The sequence below is a fragment of the Oratosquilla oratoria genome, chromosome 1, assembly GCF_046742065.1.
Source record: "Oratosquilla oratoria isolate Oo_2021 chromosome 1, ASM4674206v1, whole genome shotgun sequence".
Classification (NCBI taxonomy): Eukaryota; Metazoa; Arthropoda; class Malacostraca; order Stomatopoda; family Squillidae; genus Oratosquilla; species Oratosquilla oratoria.
Genome location: NC_134777.1, coordinates 68972128 through 68996819, shown reverse-complemented (window position 1 = coordinate 68996819; position 24692 = coordinate 68972128). Strand labels below are relative to the sequence as shown.

The 24692-nt window shown below is 40.4% G+C and overlaps 1 protein-coding gene across 6 annotated transcripts in view; it reads right to left on the bottom strand.

The window, feature by feature from the left end:
- Positions 1 to 24692, bottom strand: part of LOC143030722 (uncharacterized) — a 176991-nt gene that overhangs the window by 11251 nt on the left and 141048 nt on the right. For 5 of the 6 annotated variants that reach the window (XM_076193950.1, XM_076193918.1, XM_076193926.1 and 2 more), the window contains 5 exons: positions 22471 to 22643; positions 17257 to 17682; positions 13636 to 13770; positions 6993 to 7276; positions 2616 to 2798 (listed from right to left, as the gene is read on the bottom strand). In XM_076193950.1, coding sequence (XP_076050065.1) covers positions 2616 to 2798; positions 6993 to 7276; positions 13636 to 13770; positions 17257 to 17682; positions 22471 to 22643 — 1201 coding nt within the window. The remainder of the gene's footprint in view (positions 1 to 2615; positions 2799 to 6992; positions 7277 to 13635; positions 13771 to 17256; positions 17683 to 22470; positions 22644 to 24692) is intronic. The other variant, XM_076193957.1, reaches the window with a different exon arrangement.

Genomic DNA, 24692 nt, shown 5'->3' with positions numbered 1-24692 from the left:
ATACTGCAATCCAAGTTTGATATTTCGGTACCGTTGTACTGCGAGCCGGTATTCCAATTCTGGTGGGCAAGTTGTTTGTATGTGTGCATGTGTATAAAGCCACAGCATTACCTGTAGACCGGGTCATATTACCTTCATATGGGAGGGTAATAGTTGTCGATCACGAGCCCAACATGTGATACAAGATCGTGGTGACACATGCACACACACAAGGAGACATCGGTACACAAGGAGACACCGGTCAGCGAGGACCTTCTAACACCTTGGAATTTCTCCTTGCAGGGAAGTTTTTTGAATAGTGTTCTTGTTTACATCAAGTACCACTCCAATTCAGCGAACACCTCGGAATTTCTCACCACAGTGAAGTTTTCTTTCGAATAGTAAATATACATCTTCCATTATCTGGTGACCCATAGGATGTGGCCGGCAAAACCAGCAGCGATGCCACGTCTAAACCATCTCAAAATAAAATGGGGGAGACACCGTTTTCTTCATATTTGCATGTATGACCGGTATAATTAAAGATACTGCAAGCGGCCCGAAGACCCGCACTCAGCTTCTCTATGTAACTACTATAACCCCCCCTCTCCAACCTCACGGAAATTCCTAGATCGGGAGCCGGGGCAACGTCGCCTGACCTGAGATACCATATCGTTTAACAAGTCTTCTTTTCCTTACATGAATAACAATTACTCATATCACCTTGCATTTTACGGGAAGAGAGCTATGCTCGTAGTGATACACCTTTGTATCTTTCAGCATTCAGTTTGATCTTAAATTCTTGTATAGTTTTTACACTCACTGTTTCCTCATTCAGTTTGTTTCAGGTATCTATCACTCTGTGTGGGAAACTATTATTTTTTCAGATCTCTTCTGTAACTAGTCTTTTTAAGTTTCTTTTTGCGTCCTCTTGTTTTTCTCCTATCCCACTTTAGTAAGTCATCTCTATCAAGGACTTTCACCCCTCTCATAATTATGTAAATAGTTAGTAGGTCTCCTCTTTCTCTTCTTTGTTCCAGGGTTGGTAGCTCGAGTTTGTCCAATCTTTGTTCGTATGTCAATTTGGAGAGTGTTGGGGCCATCTTTGTTGTTGCCCTTTGAATTCTTTCAAATTCATGTTCTTTTTAGAACTAGATGTCCATAATGTCCCAGCGTACTCCAATTTTGGTCTTGTCAATGTAACTACACTATTTCCATTATCTCGTGACCCACAAGATGTTGTCTGCCGTGTTGTCACGTACTGAATCAAAACATTCAGCATTTACCGGAAGCTGTCCACTACCCCGAGTATGTTAACATGGAGTATTCTAAATGCATATTGATTTTTTTTTTTCATTAAATGGTAGGTGATATGAGTAATTGTTATACATGTAAAAAAAAAAGAAGAGACTTGTTAAACGATGTGGCATCTCAGGTCAGGCAACGTTGCCTCGGCTCCCGACCTATGAATTTCCGTGGGGTTGGGGGGGGGGGGTGTAGTAATCACAGAGAAGCTGAGTGCGGTTTCTCGGGCCGCTTGCAGTATCTTTAATTATACCGGTCATACATGCAAATATATAGAAAACGGTGTTTCCTCCATTTTCTTTTGAGATGGTTTAGACGTGGCATCGCTGCTGGTTTTGCCGGCCACATCCTATGGGTCACCAGATAATGGAAGAAGTATAATATTTTCTTTACCATTTCTTCATCCATGTAGTCAAAGGCAACTTTCATTGATTTTAATGAATTGAAGGTTTCTCCAACTAATTTGTTGATATGTTTGTCTGGTGCCATGTCATTGATGATAGTTACTCCTAGGTCCTTTTCCGAGTTGATTTTTTAACTTCCTTTGTACCAATTTTATATTGTCCCGATATATATATATTTTTTTTTTCAAATTCCCTTATACTACATTTCTTGATGTTGAAATTCACTTCATACTTCTGACTCCATTTCCCGACTTTGTCCAGGTCTTCTTGTAGTGATTTGCAATCTCCCTCTGTACTTACTCTCTTTAGTAGTTTCGCAAAGAAGCTCATATAACATTCTACACCTTTAGCCATGTGTGTGTGTCTTCTAGCCGAATTATGTTACTTGTCTTGTTCATTTTTATAATATAAGATATTTTGCAGTTTTATTGCAGAAGTTTTCACTAGAGCATCCACTAACTTACATTTCATCAAAGCCTTTATGGTAACATTCAAACAAACAATTCTGTATTAAGATTTGTTTTCTGTAGTGATCGCTTGAAAATGTGGACAAAGACCAACAGTCTTTAAAGAGTTCTCCTTGAGCTCAATAAGATCGACCGGCGGGAATCAGAATAAACATACAAGGATCACGTTCAACTGGCTTCGTTGTTGCTAGAGGGTCTCCCGTTGGTATATTCGTCCATTGTGGTCCGTGGCTTAACCTTGTGAAACAAGGCTTGTGCATTTTTTCTTTTTTTTTCTTTTTTGTGGTGGAGGGGGGGCTACGAGTAATTTCATGTATGGCAATAAAAAAAATGATGTTACCGGAAGTCTGGATATCTGGGTGTGTTGGGATTCAGTTTGTCTAAATGTCTGGATGAGATATTATTTTTTTTTTTATTTACTTTTGTATTCATGTGATCTTTTTTTACTGTGATTACTCACCTGTCCGTGTAAAGCCCGTTAGAAGGCTCGTGTGGAAATGTGGCAATGTCGACTCTGAAGTCCGAAGTCATCAGTTCGGGTGACTTGGCCGGACTCATAACACGCGGCGACACCGTCCCTCCTCCCCCGGTTCCTCCTCCTCCTCCTCCACCACCAACTCCTCCGCCCATTCCTGTCCATTCTCTGCAGGAGAGACAAGAAAGTTGCTCATCAGGTGACTTGCAATAAACACAAATAGAGCTACGTTCATGGGATCCTGTCTCTGTATTTCCATCGGGTGATAGATATATGTTCAAATGTGTGAACGATTTGATTAAATTGTTTTGGAGTAAATCTGTCCGAAGGAGGTGTCTGTCCTCTCTCTCTCTCTCTCTCTCTCTCTCTCTCTCTCTCTCTCTCTCTCTCACACACACACACACACACACACACACACACACGATCAGCAGAGAGACGGCGACGATTGGAACTCCGGAAAAAACGAAATTTTCGTAGATTTCAACGACGAGGGAGTACCTGTGTTGTATTAATAGGGAAGGGGAAAGCTCGTGGTGTAGTGGGCAGGTGAAGAAAAAGGAGAAGGGGAGGGATTAGTGAGGAAAATGGAAGAAAATGACGAAGGAGACGAACGGGCTCCCCTGGACGTCAGAAGGAATGTAAACAAAAGGGCTGCAGACGACGCAGGTGAAGTCGAAAATATCAGTAAAGGCATTAAAATTAGAAATATAGATAAGAACAACACAATAGAAAGTGGAGATAATAATTTCCATGGATTTAATGAGGGAGGGGATGACAACCTCCCCCGATTAACAGGTCTAGAAGAAAAACTAGAGAACATGAACAAACAGTGGGAGGTTAGGTTCAGCCAACTTACATGGATTACACAAAGAGTTGATAAATTGGAAGAACTAAAAAAGAACCAAAACCTAAATAAAGAAATAGAAGAATTGAAAAGACAGTTGAAAGAAGTAAAGGATGAGAATGATGAATTAAAGAATAATAATAAAGAGAATAAGGAGTCCATAGCAAAAGAGGTACAGGGTTGGAGAAAAGTCCAAGAGAACAGCAAAATTGAATTTAAAGATATAGTGACACAACAGATGAAAGAACAAACTAAGGACACAGTTATTAAAGTGATGAGGGAGAAGGAGAATATAGTAAGAGACTTAGCGGATAAAAAGAAATGTATAATTATATTAGGGATGGAAGAGAAGCATAATCCAAATAGGACCACAAAAGTAAAAGAGAAGGAAAAGGTAAACAAGATATTAGAAGTAGTTCAAGAGAATGAACAAGAAACAGGGAAAGAAATTAAAGAAATATATAGACAAGGGAAATACAATACAGATAAGACCAAACCATTAATTCAGGTCACAAACGACAGCAGAAAATATCTTTGCAAAAACAGGGAAACTAGTAAAAAGTTATCAGTATAAACAGGTATGGATAAAAAGAGAAACGAATAAAGAGGAAAGAGAGGATAAAAAAAAAGACTAGAAGCTAAGGAAGAATAGTTATAATGGGTGACTTTAATTGTAAAGAAATCTGCTGGGAAAAGATGACAGTGAAGGGTGGAGACGACCTATGGGGAAATGTACTACTTAATATGATTATAGAACATACAATGACACAATGGATACAAGAGAATACTAGGTATAGAAATGAGGAAGAACCATCGAGACTAGACCTAATAATCACATCAGAACCTGAAATAGTGGACAACATTGAATATAAGACACCAATAAGTAAAAGTGACCACATATTAGTAGAGCTGGAACTAAATGAAGAAAAATACATGAGAAAAAACGAACAATATAGGAAGGAAAAAATGATGTATGGAAAAAAATTGATAGAATGAGATTTTTTTTCAAAAAGCAGACTAGGAAAGGATATACGAAGAGAAATGGAAAATTTTGACAAAAATTTATAAGGAAGGAGTGGAAAAGTATGTTCCAAGACAAAAACAAGAAAAAGGATATGTAAAATGTTGGTACAACAAAAGATGTAGAGAGTTAAAAGATAAAAGGGATAAAGCTTGGATAAAATGGAGGAAAGACAAAAAACCCGAAAAATGGAAAATATATATTGATTATAGAAATGAATATGTACAAGTGCGCAGAGAAGAAAAGAGAAAATACGAAAAGGATGTCATAGAAAAATATAAAGATCAACCAAAACTATTTTATAGATTTGTAAACAACAAACTGAAAAACAAACAAGAATTAGTGAAACTACGACAAGGAGGAATAGAATACACAGAGGAAATAGAAATGGCAGAAATTATGAACAAGCATTTTAAATCAGTGTTTACGAGGGAGAACATACAACTTAGAGATGTCGAGTGGGAGGGGAAAGTCCCCCCTATGAAAGAGATAGAAGTATCAAGGAATGAAATAATGAGTAACTTGAGTAATCTTGATGTCAGAAAATCACATGGTCTAGATGAAATGGCAATCTGGATTTTGAGAGAATGCAGGGACGAACTAACAGACAAAATACATAGTCTAATAAGCAGTTCATTGAAAGAAGGAAAAGTTCCAGAAGATTGGAAAAGAGCAAATATAGTACCAATATATAAAGGGGGAAACAAAGAAGACCCTACAAACTATAGACCGGTCTCTCTTACAAGTATGGTAGCAAAAATTTGTGAAAGAATGATCAAAATTAGATGGGTAAAGCATTTGGAAAAACAATGTACTAAATCCGAGGCAGTTTGGATTTAGACAAGGACGATCATGTGTCACAAACTTGATGTGTTTCTATTCAAGACTAATGGATATAATACAGGAAGGGGATGGATGGGATGATTGTGCATTTCTAGACCTGAAAAAATCTTTTGATAAGGTGCCACATAAGAAATTGCTATAGAAATTAAAAACTGCAGGAGGAGTACAGGGCAAACTACTTAAGTGGATGGAAGACTTCTTGCATGGAAGGAAAATGAGAGTGGTGATAAGAGACAAACATTCCAATTGGGATGAAGTAATTAGTGGAGTTCCACAAGGAACAGTACTGGCCCCAATAATGTTTGCTATATATATTAATGATATGGATAAAGGAATTGAAAGTTATATGAGCTTCTTCGCAGACGATGTTAAAATGTTGAAGAAAGTGAACACCGAAGAAGATTGTGAATCGCTGCAGAGTGATCTCAATAAAGTATGGGAATGGAGCAGGAAATGGGAGATGGAATTCAACATTAAGAATTGTAGTATAAATGAATTTGGAAGAAGCAAAAAAGAATAGTGTGATCATATACATTGGTATAGGAAGAAATTGAAAAAGTAGAAAAAGAAAAGGACTTAGGAGTCATTATTATGAATAATATGTCTCCTGAGAAACATAAGCAAAATTTTTGGAGAAACTTATAATTTAATAAGATCAATTAAAGTGGCATTTACATACCTGGATGAAGAAATGGTGAAGAAAATACTAGTCACTTGGATAAGACCAAAACTGGCGTATGCAGCGATGACGTGGTCACCAAGTACAAAAAATGTATAACAAAACTTGAAAGAATACAAAGACCAATTACGAATTTGGCTCCAACGCTCTGAGAACTATCATATGAGGAGAGGCTAGCAAAACTTGAGTTATAGACATTGGAGCAAAAAAGAGAAAGGGGAGACTTGATAACTATTTATAGAATCACGAAAGGTATGGAAATTATTGATAGAGAGGATCTAATAAAATGGGATAGTAGAGATACAAGAGGACATGGAAAGAAAATCAAGAAAGGCATAGAAGAGACCTGAAAAAGAACAGCTTTCCCCACAGCAGGTTAGACGAAAATGTGGTGAGTACAAAAACGATACACGAATTTAAAAACAGTCTAGATAAATTGAAATATGGAGACGGGACCCCACGACCATAGCTCCCCTTCCCGTAAAATACAACTAGGTAAATACAACTAGGTAAACTAGGTAAATACACACACGTACGCACGCAGAAAAATGAACCTAGAGGATCGGCTGATATGGGATGAAAATTCAAGAAGAGGTCATATTAAAAACTGAAGAAACATGATTGCTTAAGATATGTTAAGGAGCATAGCCTCCTACATGATAATTGTAGTACCGGAAAAAAATGTAAGTTCAATTTTTATAAGTGGATATATACAGACAGGAACCCATGACCACAGCTTCAACCACATTCATTACAACTTGGCACTTGTTTTGTTTGTTTCCTTGTCCATATTATATGCATACATGCATTGGATAATGCATACTAATATATGTGTTTAAATGTGTATGTACGCTGTCTATGTCAGGGCACACATTTAAGTATAAGAACAAATATTCAAACAACCTGGTAGGCCCTCTCCCATCACTTTTGATCTCCTGGGTGCCACCACTTTTAATTCCTCAAAATGGCACCTACCCCATGATATGTGGTGGGCTGGGGCTTTGGCTGCTGCGGAGGGCGGCAGCGGATGTCACAGCATCACAGTCGTCATAGTGACTGTCACTGCTGCGGTTATGCTGGTGATGGTGAAGATGAGGATGGTGATGATGGTGAGCATTGCTGTGGTAACCTTCCCCCTGGGGTAGTGGGTTGCTGTCCCGTCGGGTCCCAGTAAGGGTCTCGAGTGCCGGCCTCGGGGACTCTATGGGTGTGGGGTCCAGCCACCATGATCCTCTCCGGATGGCCAGGACTGGGTAAGGCTGTGGAAGAGGAAAATACAAAACCATTAGTAAAACTTTTGCAAATAAAACAACCATTATGGTCAGTGTGCAAATCCTTTATTTCATTTATTATTATTATTTATTAAAAAAAATAATGCTTAGAGTTTTGGGAGGAGTGTCAATGTAGTGGTTTTGGGAGGTCTCATTGCTAGGGTGGGGAATGAACGAATAGAGGGAGTGGTTGGAAAGTGTGGGCTGCCAGGTAAAAATCATTTATAAGAGCTTTTTCCACCTTATAAGGGAGGTAGCTAAGTTAGAGGCACGTACCAATTCCCACCCATTTCACTCTTTTCCAACACCCTTTCCACCTCCTCCCTTCTCAGCTCTTCATGGATGACGAGTCATCCCTGCATTTGCCAACTGTCCTGGGCCAAAGGCAATGCAGCAAGACATAGTGCATCCACAGCAAGGCCGCTTCACTTAATCGGCGACCCCCCCCCTCTCCGTCCCCTCATGCAGAATAAGAGAAGACGGGGAGAAATCCCCTCGAGCTGTGTCAAAATAGCATTCACACATATGCCCCCCTTCTCCCCTGTCCCCCATCCCTCCCTTCCTTTCATAACAGCATCATCCATACGCAATCATTCTCCACTCATCCCTATCTCCTGCCTTCTCCCTCCCTTGCTCAACAAACATTTCCCTCTTTCTCAACGCTCCCTTCACCCCACCCATCCATCTTATCCTTGGTTCCCCCTTCAAGTTCATTCTCTCCACTTCTGCCTTCCATATTTCTTTTACTAATCTTTCATCACTCATTCATTTCATGTGTCCAAACCATCTCAATAATCTTTCATCAGCCCTATCTGTCATCTACTTTTCCAATCCCGCTCTCCTCCTCACCTCCTCGTTTCTCACTCTACTCAATCTAGTAACTCCTACCATACTTCTCAGACATTTCATTTCAAACACATTTAAAATTTTCCTCTCTCTCCTCCATACAATGCCGTCGGCACAATCATCCCCTCATACAATCTCCTCTTTGCATCCATTCGCAGTTGTCTATTTTTCCTGACACTTTTCAATACCCCAAGGCATTTATTTGCTTCTCTCAATCTACAATTTACCTCCACCTCCATTCCTCCCTTTCCTGCCACATTTGGCCCTAAATACCTAAAGCTGTTCATTTTTTCCAGCCTCTCTCCTTTTAGACTTACTTCCAACTCACTGCCATCCTCCACCCTTGATCATCTTATTATTTTGCTTATACCCACATTTACCTTCAACTTTCTCCTACCGCATACCTTTCTAAACTCCGTCACTAACTCCCTTAATCCCTCCTCTGATCCTCCCACAAGTGCAGTGTCGTAACAAACAACTGGCTCACCTCCCACTTTTCTCTATTTTCTTTAACAACCTTCGGTCCTCTGCCTATTACACTCACATTTACCTCCACCCCGTTCATGGACACATTGAACAGCTATGGCGACATGACGCAACCCTGACGTAGTCCCACCTTAACCTCAAACCACTCTCTCCATTTCCCATTCCAATACAGATTTTACTACTCTCGTAAAAACCCTTGACTGCCCAGAACGGCTTTCCCCCAATCCCATATATCTGCAATACCTCACACAGTGCCTTCCTATCTACCCTATCATAAGTCTTTTCCAAATCCATAAAGGCCCAAAGAAACATCCCTAACTTTTCCCAAAGCTTTCTCACATATCTGCCTTACAGCAAAAATCTGATCCACGCGACCCCTCACAACCCCTACCTTTCCTAAACCAATTACTCCTTCTGTTTCTTTTTTAGTCTTCTCAATTTAAACCCTCCCATATGCCTTCCCAACTACACTCAGCAAACTGATCCCTCTGAAACTACTACACTCACTTTTGTTCCCTTTCCCTTTGTAAAGTAGAATCATACAGGCATTCCTCAAGTCCTCTGGCACTCTACCCTCCCTTAGACACACATTAAACAATCTCACCAGTCAGTCCACTATTACTGTATCTCCGTTTTTCAGACACTCTGCATGACACCCATCTAATCCAGAAGCCTTTCCTGTTCTCATTTTCAGAGCTACTTGCACATCATCTTTTCTTGTTTCTCTTCCACGCTCCTCTCTCATCATCGTCATTTTCTTAGCACTTCCCACTGCTACCACCAATACTCCATATCCTCCTTCACATTCAACAGCTCTCTAAAATACCCTGCCTATCTTCCTCATACCGCCTCCTCTTTCGTCAAGATCTGTCCATCCGCGCCTTTTGCCTTTTCTTCTCTACTTGCCTCACCTCCTCTTCCTCTCTTGATTTCCCTCAAAAACATATTTTTACTTGTTTCATAAATTTCTGTCATACTCCTCCGTTTTACATCTGCTCTCCTTTTTGTCTCCTTTTTTATTTTGCTTTTTTTTTCTTCATACTGCTCATATTTTTTCTTCACCCTACTTTGTAACTAGTCCCCAAATGCTCACTTCCTCTCTTCTACTACCTTTTCCACTTCATCCTCCCAGCACTTGCTACCCCTCCCTCTATTCTCCCCTATCCGTCATTTTCCACGTACAGTCTTTTCACGCCTTGTCACTTCCTGTTTGAAACACCCCATTTCTCTTCCACACCTACTTCCACTCTATCATCCTTACCACCTTCCCACTTCTCTTAGCTTCTCCTTGTACTCCTGTTCCTTTTCCTTCTTATTTAAACGGTTTACTCTATGCATCTCCCTACCTTCTGTCCCTTTCCTCTTTCGCCATCTATCCTCCACTCTCAATTTACCTTTACCAAAAAATTATTTGATATTCCCCCACTCTCTCCCCTAAGAACTTGTGCATCCAAAACTCTTCCTACTCTTCTTCTGGGTACCACTATATAGTCCATTAAAGCCCTGTCTACTACCCTTCCATCCACCACCCTCTCCCATGTGTGAAAACCATAGTGGAGAGTTAATTATGTTTAGAAGGAGAGTTGATGCTAGATATTAGTGTTAAGGAAAAAATCAAGCATAAGTACACATGGGAGAGGGTGGTGGATGGAAGGGTGGTTGATAAGACATTAATAGATTATTTAGTGGTATCCAGAAAAAGCGTGGAAGAGTTTTGGATATCCATGTTCTTATTCTTATGGGAGAGAGTGGGGGAATATCATATAATTTTTTGGTGGAAAGTGAGTTGAGAGTGGAGGATTGGTGGAGAAAGAGAAAAAGGATGGAAGGTAGAGGGTGCTTAGAGTAAACTGTTCAAATGAGGAGTACAAAGATAAGCTGAGAGAAGTGTGGGAGGTGGTGAAAGATAGAGTAGAGGTAGGAGAGGAGGAGGAATGGGAATGTTTCAAAGAGGGAGTCACAAGGTGTGCATAGATGGTATGTGGAACAAGGAGGAAGAGAGGGAATAAAAGGAATGGTAGTGAGTGATGGGATGATGAAGTGAAGAAAGTAGTAGAAGAGAAGAGGCGAGCATTCAGGGACTAGTTGCAAAGTAGGATAAGAGAAAAATATGAAAGGTACAAAAAAAAAAAAAAGAGAGAAACAAAACAAAAGATAAAAGAGGGAAAGAGGAGAGCAGGTGTAAAATGGAGAGGAGTATGGCAGAATTTCTTTTTTAAACAATAAATATATGTTTTAGAAGGAAGTTAAGAGGGGAAGGAGAGGTGAGTCATATAGAGAATAAAAGGTTAAAAGCACATATAGACAGATGTTAACAGAAGATGAGGTGGTAAGGGGAAGATGAGCAGAGTATCTTAGAGAGCTGTTGAATGTGAGGATATGGAATGATTTGGTGGTAACAGTGGGAGGAGCTAAGAAAATGACGATGATGAGGAGAAATGAGGAGAAATAAGAAAATATGAGGTGCAAGTAGTTTTGAAAATTATGAGAACAGGTAAGGTATCTGGATCAGATGGGTGTCATGTAGAGTGTCTGCAGAAGGGAGATACAGTAATAGTGGACGGGCTAGTGAGGTTGTTTAATGTGTGTTTAAGGGAAGGTAAAGTGCTGGAGGACTGAAGGAGTATCTGTATAGTTCCGCTTTACAAGAGAAAAAGGAACAAATAAGAGCGTAATAGTTTCAGAGGGATCAGTTTGTTGAGTGTAGTTGGGAAGGCATATGGGAGTGTTTTAATTGAGAGGCTGGAGGAAGTGAATAGCTTTAGGTATTTGGGGTCGCATGTTACAGGAGGGGAAGGAGTGGGGATGGATGTCAATTGTAGACTGACAGAAAGCAAATGTCTTGGGGGATTAAAAAGTGTCATGAGAAATAGACACTTGACATTTGGGACTGGACTATATGAAGAAGTGATTGTGCCGACGGGACTGTATGGCCTTTAAGAGAGGCAGAGAGGAAATTTTTAAATGTGTTTGAAATGAAATGTCTGAAAAGTATGGTTGGGTTACAAGCAACATTCCCTCTAAGCTGTGCGCATGTGCGCGCGCACATATGTTTTACAACACGCACACATAAAGAAAAAATGTGTGCACACAAGGCTTTCAAATTATATTAAAATCCATTCATTAAAGAAGTTCCCCCCAAACATCAACTTATAAATTCTCTAAAAATATGGTAACTTGCCAACCATCAAGCCAATATTTGCTTTGTAGAGGTAATATGTAATACAAACTTACAGATTGTGTGTATTTGCTCAAATGATCAGATGGTGATGGTGACTCACATGGGTGTGCACATACTTTTTAGAAAAGTCAAAGTTTGCACACAAGCAATTTTCTGCTCACACTCACAGCAAAAAATTAGAGAGAACATTGGTTACAAGGTTAGATAGAGTAAGACATGAGGAGAGCGTAAGTGGAAAAGATGACAAATAGGGCTGATGAAAGAGTATTGGAATTGTTTGGACACATGGAAAGAATAAGTGAAGAAAGATTAGTAAAAGGGGTATGGAAGGCAGACGTGGATAGAATGAATTTGAGGGGACGACCGAGGATGAGATGGATGGATGGGGTGAAAAGGGCGTTGATTAAAAGAGGAATGTCTTTTGAGCAAAGGAGGGAGAAGGCAGGAAATAAGGGTGAGTGGAGAATGACTGTGTATGGATGATACTGTGATGCAAGGGTGGAGGATAGTTATATATGATTGAAGGGATTACTCCCCGTCTTCCCCTTTTTCTGCATGAGGGGATGGAGGGAGGGGGGGTCGCTGATCAAGTGAAGCGGCCTTTCTTTGGATGTGCTGTGTATTGTATTGATTCTAACCCAGGGCAGTGGGCGGGATAAAGGGATGACATGTAATCCATGAGGAGCTAAGAAGGGGGGGGTCTGGTGGTGGATGGGAGTGGGTAGTGGGTACTTGCATATTGATTTAGCTATTTCTCTTGTAAAGGGGAGGAAGACCTTTGTGTGTGTGTGCATATATATATATATATATATATATATATATATATATATATTTATATATATTTATATATATATATATATATATTTGTATATATATACTGTATATGTATGTATATATATATATATATATATATATATATATATATATATGTATGAGAGAAATTCGCTAGTAACAGTGACATCAATCCGATAGTTTTTTATGACAGTCGCATGCAGGATTCGAACCCACTGCTTTTGGCCACCCGTGAGATCACCTTCACAGAGCCTTAACCCAGTACACCAACAGAGACTTAAAAGTCTTGAAACCTGGAATCGAACTGATTCCCGAGGATAGGAAAGATCACTAATCTGCGACCCCTTGTGTAAAACAGGAATTGGGGTCGTAGATTAGTGATCTTTCCTATCCTCGGGAATTAGTTCGATTCCAGATTTCAAGCCTTTTAAGTCTCTGTTGGTGTAGTGGGTTAAGGCTCTGTGAAGGTGATCTTACGTGTGGCCGAATGCAGTGGGTTCGAATCCTGCATGCGACTGTCATAAAAATTATATGTATATGTTATATATATATATATATATATATATATATATATATATATATAAATATATATATATATATATATATAAATATATATATATATATATATATATATATATATACAGGGTGTCCATAAAGTCCGTGTTCATTTTAAAAGAATTATAACTTTGTAAGTACTGGTGGTAGAAAAAATCTAAAAAAGTGTTATAAAGTTTCATGTACCTAGATTTAAATATAGTTATTGAAAAATTCTTCATCACAAAATTTGTAAAAAAATTTAGATAAGTATCTTTTTTTTTCCAGAATCCCTTTGACTATGGCTTCAACTGAGGAAAAAGTAAAGTGTGTCCTTTGGTTGGCTGAACTGAAATCTACTATTGCTGTACAAAGAAAGTTTAGAATTGAATACAATAAAGAACCACCTCATAGGAACACTGTTGTCTTTAGATTTTTTCATCCATTTGTCAATAATGTTCCTATAAGGTGTAACGTAACCGGCGGGAGTGTTTATGATGAGACTTACTTCTTGTCCCGGGAGGGCGAGGGGCGTGTGAAGCGGAGAGGCAGCCGTGGTGCGGCTGGCGTTGAAGCTGTTCTCGAGCTGACACAGCTGGAGCTCCGACAGTGCTTTCTGCTGCGCCTTCTCGTCCTTTGTTATCTGGTGAAGGAGGAAAGCTGGTTAGGTCTCTCAGGGTCAAGTTACGCCAGGTCGTTTCGAGATGAGTAAGGTTAGATTTATGAATGTTGATTATCTGAATTTAGATCAAGAAATTCTTGCTCATCAGTGTGGTTGAAATCTCTTGGCAGCGTGGGGATGAAGGCATACATACATACATACATATATATATATATATATATATATATATATATACATATATATATGTATATTATTTGTATATATATATATATATATACACGATATCAATACACACACACACACACACACACACACACACACACACACACACACACACACACACATATATATATATATATATATTATATATATAATATATATATATATATATGTATATATATATATATATGTATACATCAGATCATTTTTAAGATCGTCGTGTGCAGGACTCAAACCTACCGTTCAGAAGCTACTGTGCACCGCTTTAACCCTCTCGGTTACTGAGGCTACAAAAGTCTCTGAACTCGAAACCATACTGGTTCCCGAGATTAGGAAAGATCACTCTCTGCGACCCCATTTCCTTTTTCACCAGAGACCCGAGCCCGCTCGTAGGAGGGGGTAAAGACCGGAACAAATCCCTTTCACGCTTTGCCATTGTAACTATGCGAGGGAAAAAAATTACACACACACACACACACACACACACACACACACACACACACACACACACACACACACACACACACACACACACACACAGAGATCTGCTAATAATGAGCTCTGAGCTCACTGCCGTAGGGTGGTGTCTGGCTGTCTCGAAAAGAGGCTGCAGCAGATCCGAGGTGAATACACACACACACACACACACACACACACACACACACACACACACACACACACATATATATACACATATATATATATATATATATATATATATATATATATATATATATTGATGTAAAGATGTAAGACAGAAGTCGTGGTGAGTTTTGGTGAGGACGAAACGTCAACAATGAATCTCCAACAAAGGACTCCAAGAAGACTGGCATATGCTAAAGATACTTTTAAAAAGCTGAAATACCCCGGAGGCTTGGTCACCAATTTTTTTTTTTTTTTTTTAAACTCAAGAAGATCTATGAAGGATGAAATGTTCAGGCCCCGGGGAAAGATAAGTCGTAATTCATAACTCTCCCCAGTTCTATGAACATCGGAGCTATAGATAATTATCTAATGAAAGGTGGAATATATATAGCTAAAGTATCTTCCAATATAATAGGAATTTTTTCTTAAAGAGTATGTTGATCATCATAAAAACCCATGTCATTTATTGTATTCCTTGCAGTGGATGTCCCTCATCATACTTCGGCGAGTTAGGTAGAGGAATTGAAAAAACACTTGAGAGAACATGGAAACGACCTAAGGACGCATAGGACATATAACTCCTTGGTTCGACATCTACACCAATGCGGGCACCTACCTGACCGGAGTCAAGTAGAAATACTACACAAGGAACTTGAAAAGAAGATGAGAAAGACGGTTGAAGCTGCGCATATTATCACCAGCGAAAGCATTAATGACAGATGTATTCACCTGTCTTTTTTCAAAGGCAGCAAGTGTTTTAATAGTTAAACTAAAGGGAGTACCTGATACAACTAACCGCTCATAGCTTGACGGGTTCTCTCTCGCTACGAGTATAAAATTTGTGATCATAAATGTAATGCAGCCAGTCCTCTGAAGACCGATGTGGTCGCAACGTTATGATAATGGATTTATTCCCAACTTACTTTCGTTTACCCTCCCTCATCTAATACTCTCTCATTTGTCTCAAATATATACACGTGTACGTGTGTATGTTTTGGAAGGAAGTTAAGAGAGGAAAGGGAGGTGAGTCAAGTAGAGAAGAAAAGGAAGGTAAAAGGTGCAGAGGGGCAGATGTTAACAGAAGACATACATACATACATACATACATATACCAAGGCTTTTCCCCCTTTCAAGGGAGGTAGCTAAAAAGGGAAAGGCATAAAAACACTCCCACCCATTTCATCCCTTAATACACTCCACACCCCTCCCACCCTCCCTCTCATCTGAGCACCTCCTGGATGACGGGTCATCCCTGCACCTTGCCCACCGCCCTGGGTCAGAAGCAATGTCGCAAGACACAGCACATCCACAGCAAGGCCGCTTCATTTAATCGGCGACCCCCCCTCTCCGTCCCCTTTGCATATAAGGAGAGGACGGGGAGAAATCCCTTCGGGCTGCGTCAAAATTTACTCACACATACTACCGCACCCCCCACCCCCCCGCATCATATGTCCACTTTTACTCGGCTCATCATCAGAAGACAAAACTTTCTGTCTTTAGTTCTATGTTCCTTAGAGCTTACAGGATATGTAGCCTGGAATTTTTGGATGATGAGCTGAGGAAGATATATAGCATAGCTTCTGAATTAAAATATCCAAAGCACTCAGTAAACACTTCTCATAAAATGGCTTACAAAACCTTCCATAACACCTCACACGTAAGAAACGTATTTGAAAAAAAGAACCTTTTGGTTCTTAATTACAGTGAGAAATTAATTGGTCTGCCTAATATTCTCAAACAATTCAACATCAACTTGGTTTTCAAAAATAATACTATAAAAAGTAAGCTCATTAAAAATTCACCTGAAGCAAACGAGGGTTGTGTTTACTCTATTCCATGCCTTAAATGTAACAAATTTTATATCGGCCAAACTGGTAAAGACTTAAAAACTAGGATAAATCAGCACAAATATAGTGTAAGGAGTGGGCAAAGTTCCAGTGGCCTTTTTGTCCATGTAAGAGACCACAATCATCCTATTGACTGGGATAATTCGAATGTAATAATTTCTTGTAGATCCTTATTAGAAAGAAACATCATCGAATCCAGTCATATTAAACAAACCTTTGACCATAATATCAATTTAAGTTTAGGATTATTTAAACTTGATGATTTTGTTATTGATAAAATTGTAAGAACTTCTCCAAGTGCTACTAAGCGGGGGTGACGTAACGTCATGGACCAAACGTCCGTATATGTAAACATCGGCTCTACCTGATTGTGAAGCATCTTGTGTGTACTTCCCATGTTCCTAGCTTGTCTTTTACTTTATGTATATATATCCACCTTTGTCTCTGTAACTGTGTATTCCTTGATGTCTTAAATAGACGAAAACGTTCGGACTAAGCTTCTTATTTCCAAGTGGTTTTTTCTGCATATTATTTTCACGTGTGCCTTGTGAATTACTGCAATATCTATATATCTATATATATATATATATATATATATATATATATATATACATATGTATATATACAAATATATATATATATATATATATATACCTATATATACATACATATATGTATATATATATATATATATATATATATATATATATATATATATATATACATATAATTTACACACGCGCACACAATTATACCTAGTTCTCTACAACCAGAATATGGTCGGGTTCCAACTTGCCTTCTTAGAAAGCCCGAGAAGCGCCAGGCCAATGGAGAACATGAGGAAACCGACGAGGAGGAAAACAGGCCCGATGATCCGCATCTGCACTGCATGGGGAACCTCTTCCTCGGCCGCGGGGTTCGCACGTAGGCCTTGTGTCTTGCCCTCCATTTGAAAACCTGCCTCTCCTCCCTCTCCTTTACCTCCTCCGCCTTCGACCCCCCCACTTGAAGAACCCTGAAGATTCTCCAGATTTCCTTGACTCTTGGTTGCTGCCGAGGAAGGCGATTCCAAGGATGAGCTGGGTATGGTGAGGGCGCTGCTGTAGCTGACATAGGAGAGGACAATTCCGGCGAGGAGAAAGAAGCAGCCGAAGATGAGCAAAGTGACGTGGCAATTGGACGCCAGGGCAACTCCGGAGATGCTAAGACCGCCGCCATCCACCTAAGAGGAGATGCACAGATTAGAAATCAGTCTAAGTATAATGTAAAGTAGACATCAATTCAAATATATGGTAAGTTAGAAATGAGTTCATGTATAAAGTAGAGACCAGCTCGAGCGTAATGTAACCTAGAAACAAATTCAAGTATGAATTTTTCATCCGCAGTTTTGAGTAATGCTCTTGCCGACTAATCGTTGGCTAATACCTGTGAAACGAAATCTCCAGGCAGAATAGAGCCTGAATATCCGGAGATACGGTACATTACATGGAGAAATGGTGACCATAAAACACTTACTAAACCATATCACGAGTCTCTGCATAAATTTTTTACAGTAACTTTGATATCAAAGTTGAAAAAAAAGACAAAGGGATAAAAGATATGTTTATACTTTTATCTCGAAATGCTGTTGGACTGTGTTATGAAAGTTAATGGTGCTGATCAATGTTTGATGTACAATATCTGTCTGTTGTACACTTGTATAAGTACAATGAGGTCTTGTCGTGATCGACACATACGTCTGAATCTTCTTTAAGGGTTTCGATGGTTACATTATACACACAACAGTAACTCTATAGATCTTCGACACTCAGAATTACATCAGCTCTATGGTTAGCAAATCACTTGGTCAGATGACGCTTAGAAAGCGAGGTTCTTTCGATATTGGATTCTCCTGACTGAGTGTGAGAAGGTAGTTATGAATCCCATGACATGAATGTAGTGCAGGATACAATGGTACAGCCATCTAATTAGCATTTATGACGAAACCCAATATGGCCATGGTCCAATAGAGCCAGACACCGAATAATTCACTCATGTTGTGCAGTCAGGAAAGTAAGTTTCAAATCACTTGATCGTGCGCAGTCCTGAGCTAACATTTTGTAAGCTGTCGTTGTAGTTCGTCATGAATAAAGAAGCGAAGTATTTTACTTTACTTCTGTTATTAAAACTAGCAATGGCGGACACATTTTCAAATATATGTAAAGTACAACCCTTTCGACACAAATGTATATGCTGATAGCAAAAAGTTGAAAAACGAAGAACTTGTTTTCCCAACCGTACCTCCGTAGATTTTGTCTTTTTAACTTCAGGAGAATAGTGTTTTTACTTGATACTGTTAGAATACAGTAACGTTACCGTACAGGTGTCTCACTAGGACTAACTGGAGATCTGTTTTCTTTCGAAGGGGATGGAAATAAGAAAAGTTGTTCATGTTGTGCCGCTTGTAGTGTTTTGACAGTACGATGCTCTTTCGGTGTTGCATGTGTTTGCGTGTTGAAGTTTATTGCTTTTATTTACTGAAGTGGTAAAACCTACACGTTACTCTCTCTCTCTCTCTCTCTCTCTCTCTCTCTCTCTCTCTCTCTCACACACACACACACACACACAATCACACATACAAATAGACATACACACATACACATGCACACACAGACACACACACACATGCACACACAAACATACGCACGCATGCACGCACACACCCACAAACACACACCCACATCCACATTCACACCCATCCCCCCCCTCTCTCTCTCTCTCTCTCTCTCTCTCTCTCTCTCTCTCTCACACACACACACACACACACACACACACACAGAGAAAGAGAGAGAGAGAGAGAGAGAGAGAGAGAGAGAGAGAGAGAGAGAGAGAGAGAGAGAGAGAGAGAGAGAGAGAGAGAGAGAGAGAGAGAGGGAGAGGTATATACCTATATATATGTATATATGTGTATATATATATATATATATATATATATATATATATATGAATAGATACATACATACATACATACATACAGAGAGTGAGAGAGCGAAAGGGAGAGAGTTTGAACTAGAGTGAGAGAGAGTGGGAGTGAGTGAGTGAGTGACAGGAGGAAGTGAGTGCTTGTAGGGGTGACCGAGGAGCCGGCGAACAGGCAGTATCGGAGGCCTTGCAAGTGAGTGTCCCTGAGCTTGTTTCTCTCCTTTGCCCTTCTTTGGTGTTTTGGCGCCGTTCCGGTGATCTTTCTCCTTATAACTTGCGTCTGCGTACTCGCGCGACATAGTGGACTCGGTACTTCCATATTTGGCGAAGACGGTACTCAATTCAAATCAAGATTGATGGACCTCTGCCAGTTCCTTTTCCTTTTATAATTGATGTATAAACCTTATCATAATTTTTAAAACTTCCATATGTATAATGACATTAATTGTACTAGCAGTATTTTCAATATTTTTCTAAATGACATCCGTCATGTAGTAGTAATCATTCACATCACTCGTACAGTCAACAACATAACGATATTCTAATCTTGTCAGTGAATAACGAGCTTGTGGGGACTCTAGGACATTTAAAGAAATGTGGTTTGTGATTATCACCTTAGATAAAGCTCCTTCCCTTCTCTAACTTCACTGCTGTAGAAGGCAAGTCATAGGAACACCTTTTCCCGCAAAACAGTTGTTGTTGTTGTCGTTCTCTAGACTGTCTGGCCGAGCAGTCCTGTCTCCCTGAGGAACGCTACGGCTGGAAAGGGTTTTCCCACCAAAATCCCGTATAGAGTATATATTGTGTTGTTGGCGTGCATGATTCTGTACAATACAGTCTTCCATAATGTGTTATATAGTATAGGGTGAAGTGTTGCACCCTGGACAGTTATCTGCGATGCAGTCATCCAACCTCTTCTGGTAGCCTAGAAGGGCAGGATAGTAGCCGGACCACAGTCTGGCCAGGTAGACTGTCCTTTCTGGGGAGAGAGGATTTAGAGAAATAGATGTCAAGGGGTCTGGCATGCATTAAGTATTGTCTTTCAGTTATATATATATTTGTTTCTAGTGGCGGGTGTTTGGTGGTTGTAGAGGAAGAAAAGAAAGGATTTGCATGTGATATATGTCTTTGGGTGTTGTTTTAATGTTTTTTGGCATGTGTGGGTGTATTGTTATGTGGTGTAGTGGGTCTGTTGTGTTTGTGATGATTGCGGCAAGTGTTTGTGTGTCTCTCATGTAAGGTGATCCTTGAATTTGAGGACTTTTGTTCCTTAATGTAGATGGTCTGTAGGTGTTGTATTTGTGCAGCCTGTAATTGTCTTTAGGAATTTGATTTGTATGGTCTAGGATGTTGGGGTGGGTTTTAGTGAGATTAGGGGCCCATGCGGGGCTTGCATAATTCATCACTGAGCTTATTGCTTATTGTTAGTACACTGTTTAATAGTTTCTTTGTTTTGTCCAAATGTTGTTCTTGCAATTGATTTAAGCACGCTAAATATAGGTGTCCATTTAGTCCTTATATTTGTGATGTGTTGTTTAAATGACATGGATGTACCGTATGTTACGCCAAGAATCTTAAGTGTGTATGTGTGGTATGAGAGTGTTGTTGATATTGAGGTGTGGAATATATTTGTATTCCGCTGCCCAATTGGTGAGAAGTGTGGCTGTAGATTTGGTTGAGGCTACTTTGAGTCTATTTGTAGTTAACCGGGTGTTGAGTGTGTCTATGTATGGCTGTAGTATTTCTGTAGCTTTGTGTTACGGTGTGTGCATGTAATTATTATGTCGTCTGCGTTAGGAGAGATTTGTATTTGTATTGGATAGATTAAAAAGTGCGAGGGATAGAATTGACCCCTCTGGTATTCCGTTCTTAAAGTTTCTGGTGTGCACTGATTGGCTCATAGACATTTGCACCTGCTAGATAATTGACCAGCCATGTTTTGCTATTATGGATGTTTGTGTTATATATTTTGTTTGTGAAATTGTAACAGGGGGCGGCATCGAATTTTTTATTAATGTCTAGTGGTGGACCAGCGAAAGATTTTTTTATACTTTTGAGGGCATTACTTGTTAATAACAGGCATCCATGCCAGTTCAATCAGTTGAAGAGTGAAGAAAAAGGTGTGGGTGAATGCCACTCTGAACTTTGACTTTCAAGGTCATTTGAATTCAAGGTCAAACAGCAAAAATCAGCTAAATCAGCTAGTTTTTTATTCAATCAAATCAAACCATGCTTGGTAATTTAAGGCTTTAAGATTATACGTTGTTTAAAGTGCGCTATACGCAAGTCATGTAATTATTCTACATCACAAACACGGTACTCTTTTCTTTTCAATAATTTCAACCAATACAAATATGTTATACCTTTACGAACGGCATAAATAAATTCAGATTAACCATGTGCATCTCATAAGTAATGTTATGATTTCTCCATGCTTCCAGATGTCGGGTATAGTACTGTGTAAACAGTTTGAGTTTGCGCTGGCAAAAGTGCAACTTCACTCGGTACATAGCCCCGTGAATAGACCAAGACAACATACCGTCGTGTCATTACTTTAGTCATGTAGTCACTACGCATTCGCTATGGATGATCACACTCCCATGTGCCTGGAATGATGAGTCCCAGGGAAAAAGAAATCACATCTATCTCTCAGAAAACCTTAGAACTCTATTGCCACCATCATTACCTCTAGATTATTACCACGGCCGCCACTACCCCCTCCACCTAATACCTCCACAGCATTTATGTCTATGATATCGTTTCCCATGGTCTCTCCACCATTCCCGCCTCTCCTTTCCCTCCTCCTGTTACCCTTCATCACCTCCCTACCCTCCCCTGCTCCCTCTCCTCCTTCCTCTCCCCTTTTCCGGTCACTCCCTCTCCTCCCTCCCCTCACTATTTTCGCTTTTCTTACTCCTTTCTCTTTCTCATCTCTCTCTCCCTCTCTTGTTTTCCATCTTTCATCTTCTCTTTGTCCACTTAATTTCTGTTACCTTCCGGGACTAACACCCCCTTCCGGATATTTCATCTTTATCTGGCGCCCAGTTACCTTTTCAACATTCAGCTTCTCGATGACGAGGTCTGCCGTGGAGGGACGCCGGGCGGCCACGTTGGGCGTGGGCGGGACGGTCAGGTAGGACACGCTGCTCACCTCCAGGTGCTCGTGGCCGTCGGTGGCCGCCAAGCCGTTCACGCCGGAGGTCCACGGGTAGCCGTCCATGTCTGTGGTAGTACACATAAAGGATTCTGTTAGTGGAGTAAGGGGTTGGTTCTTGACACTTGTCCCCCTCCACCACCGCAAAAAAAAAAAAAAAAAAAAAAATAATAATAATAATAAAATAAAATAAAATAAATAAATAAATAAATAAATAAATAGATAAATAAATGAATAAATAAAAATAAAATAAATGAATAAATAAATAAAATAAAACAAACAAGATAAAATAAAATAAAACAGAAATAAAATAAAATAAAATAAAATAAGAATAAAATAAATAAATAAATATATATCACTTAGACAAAATGTTGTGGTAATTTGTAAAAATAATCACGAAGAACCCACATTCGGAATAAAAAGAAACTTGGAAGAAAGTATAAGTTCTATATTTCGGCTAATAGCTGCCCTCTATCACAAAGATCCCATTGTCGGAGTGAAATAAACGTTGGAAATATACAAACTATATATTTCGACTGCCAACTGCAACCCTCTTCAGTAAAGTCTTACATGTGATGTTAAGGTTATGTATACCACTCAGTCACCAGGGCAGATTTTGGAAAGGGACTCGAATAGCCATTGGGACAGGTCAGGTGACTTGGATTAAGGTTCATGTGTGGGTTCAGGAGGGAGATAATTTGTAGCTAGAAAATTCATCCTGCAGGAGTTCATCAGGATGGTACACTTTTATCATCGATTCCTTCCCAACGTCGCTCAAACGATGCCCCCCCCCCACTACAACGCCCTTCACGGAAAACCGAAGGACCTCGCAGTGGAACCCCGCCATGTAAGCTGAATTCAACGCGAAAATGGCCCTCGCCCGTGCCACCATCCTCTTCTTCCCTGCACCAGATGCCCAGCTACAGCTGTCAAAGAACGCCAGCAATATCAACATAAGGAGTGTATTTGAACAAATCATCCACGGCACACCTACACCCCTCGGCTTCTTCAGCAAGAAGCTCTCCAAGGCCGAGCTCAATTATAGCACCTTCGATAGAGAGCTTCTCGCCATCCACCACGCCGTCCTCCACTTACGCCACTTCCTCGAAGGCACCTCTTTTATCATCAACACCGACCATCAATCTCTGGTGCACGCCGTCACGAAGCAGCAGGACGACTGGTTCGCCCGACAGTGCCGCCACCCCTCCGCCATCGCCGAGTTCAATTGCACCGTCACGTACATCCCAGGAACAAAGAACCCTATCGCCGACACCCTTTCCCAAATCTCCATTGACGCAGTCCACCTCGTCTTCGACTACGAGACCACTGCCAGAGAACAACGGGAGGATCCCAAGACACTCACCTACAGAACTTCTATTACGTTCATCAAGTAGCAAGTGGCAGAACGTTCACTTAGACAAGAACACCATTCTCTTCGACATCAGCACCGGCTGCCTACTACCCCTCATCCCTGTTGCCTTCCAATGCCAAGTGTCCAACTTGATACACGGTCTGTTATACCCTTGAGGACGCGTTACTGCGAAGCTCCTGAAGGAGAGGTTCATCTGGTACAGTATATCCAAGGACGCTATGGAGTAGACCAGATACTGCATCTCCTGCCAGGAAAACAAAATTCATCGCCATACTGAGTCAGGCATCGGATCATTCCATCAGCCCCGATGGCCCTTCGCACATATTAATGTCGACGTCGTCGGCCTACTCCCTCCGTCAGAAGGCCATTGCTACCTCTTTACTGCCGTCGACAGATCGACCCGCTGGTTGGAGGCTATCCTCATGAAGGCGGCTGCTGCCTCGCCCTGCACCACAGCACTCCTCACTGGGTGGATCGCCAGATTCGGCTTACCGGAGCATATCACCTCTGACCGAGAAACATCCCTCACATCGTGGAGTGGCAGTCTCTCGCTGAACTCCTGAGTACCACAGCCCACACTACTTCCTTCAACCCTGCAGCCAACGGCATAGTCGAACGAATCCACTGCTATGTCAAGGCACGTCTTATGGCACGTTTCAACGACTCCTGGCTGCCCCAACCACCATGGATAATCCTTGCCCTCCGGACAGTCATCAAGGACGACCTCAACGTGTCTGCAGTGGAG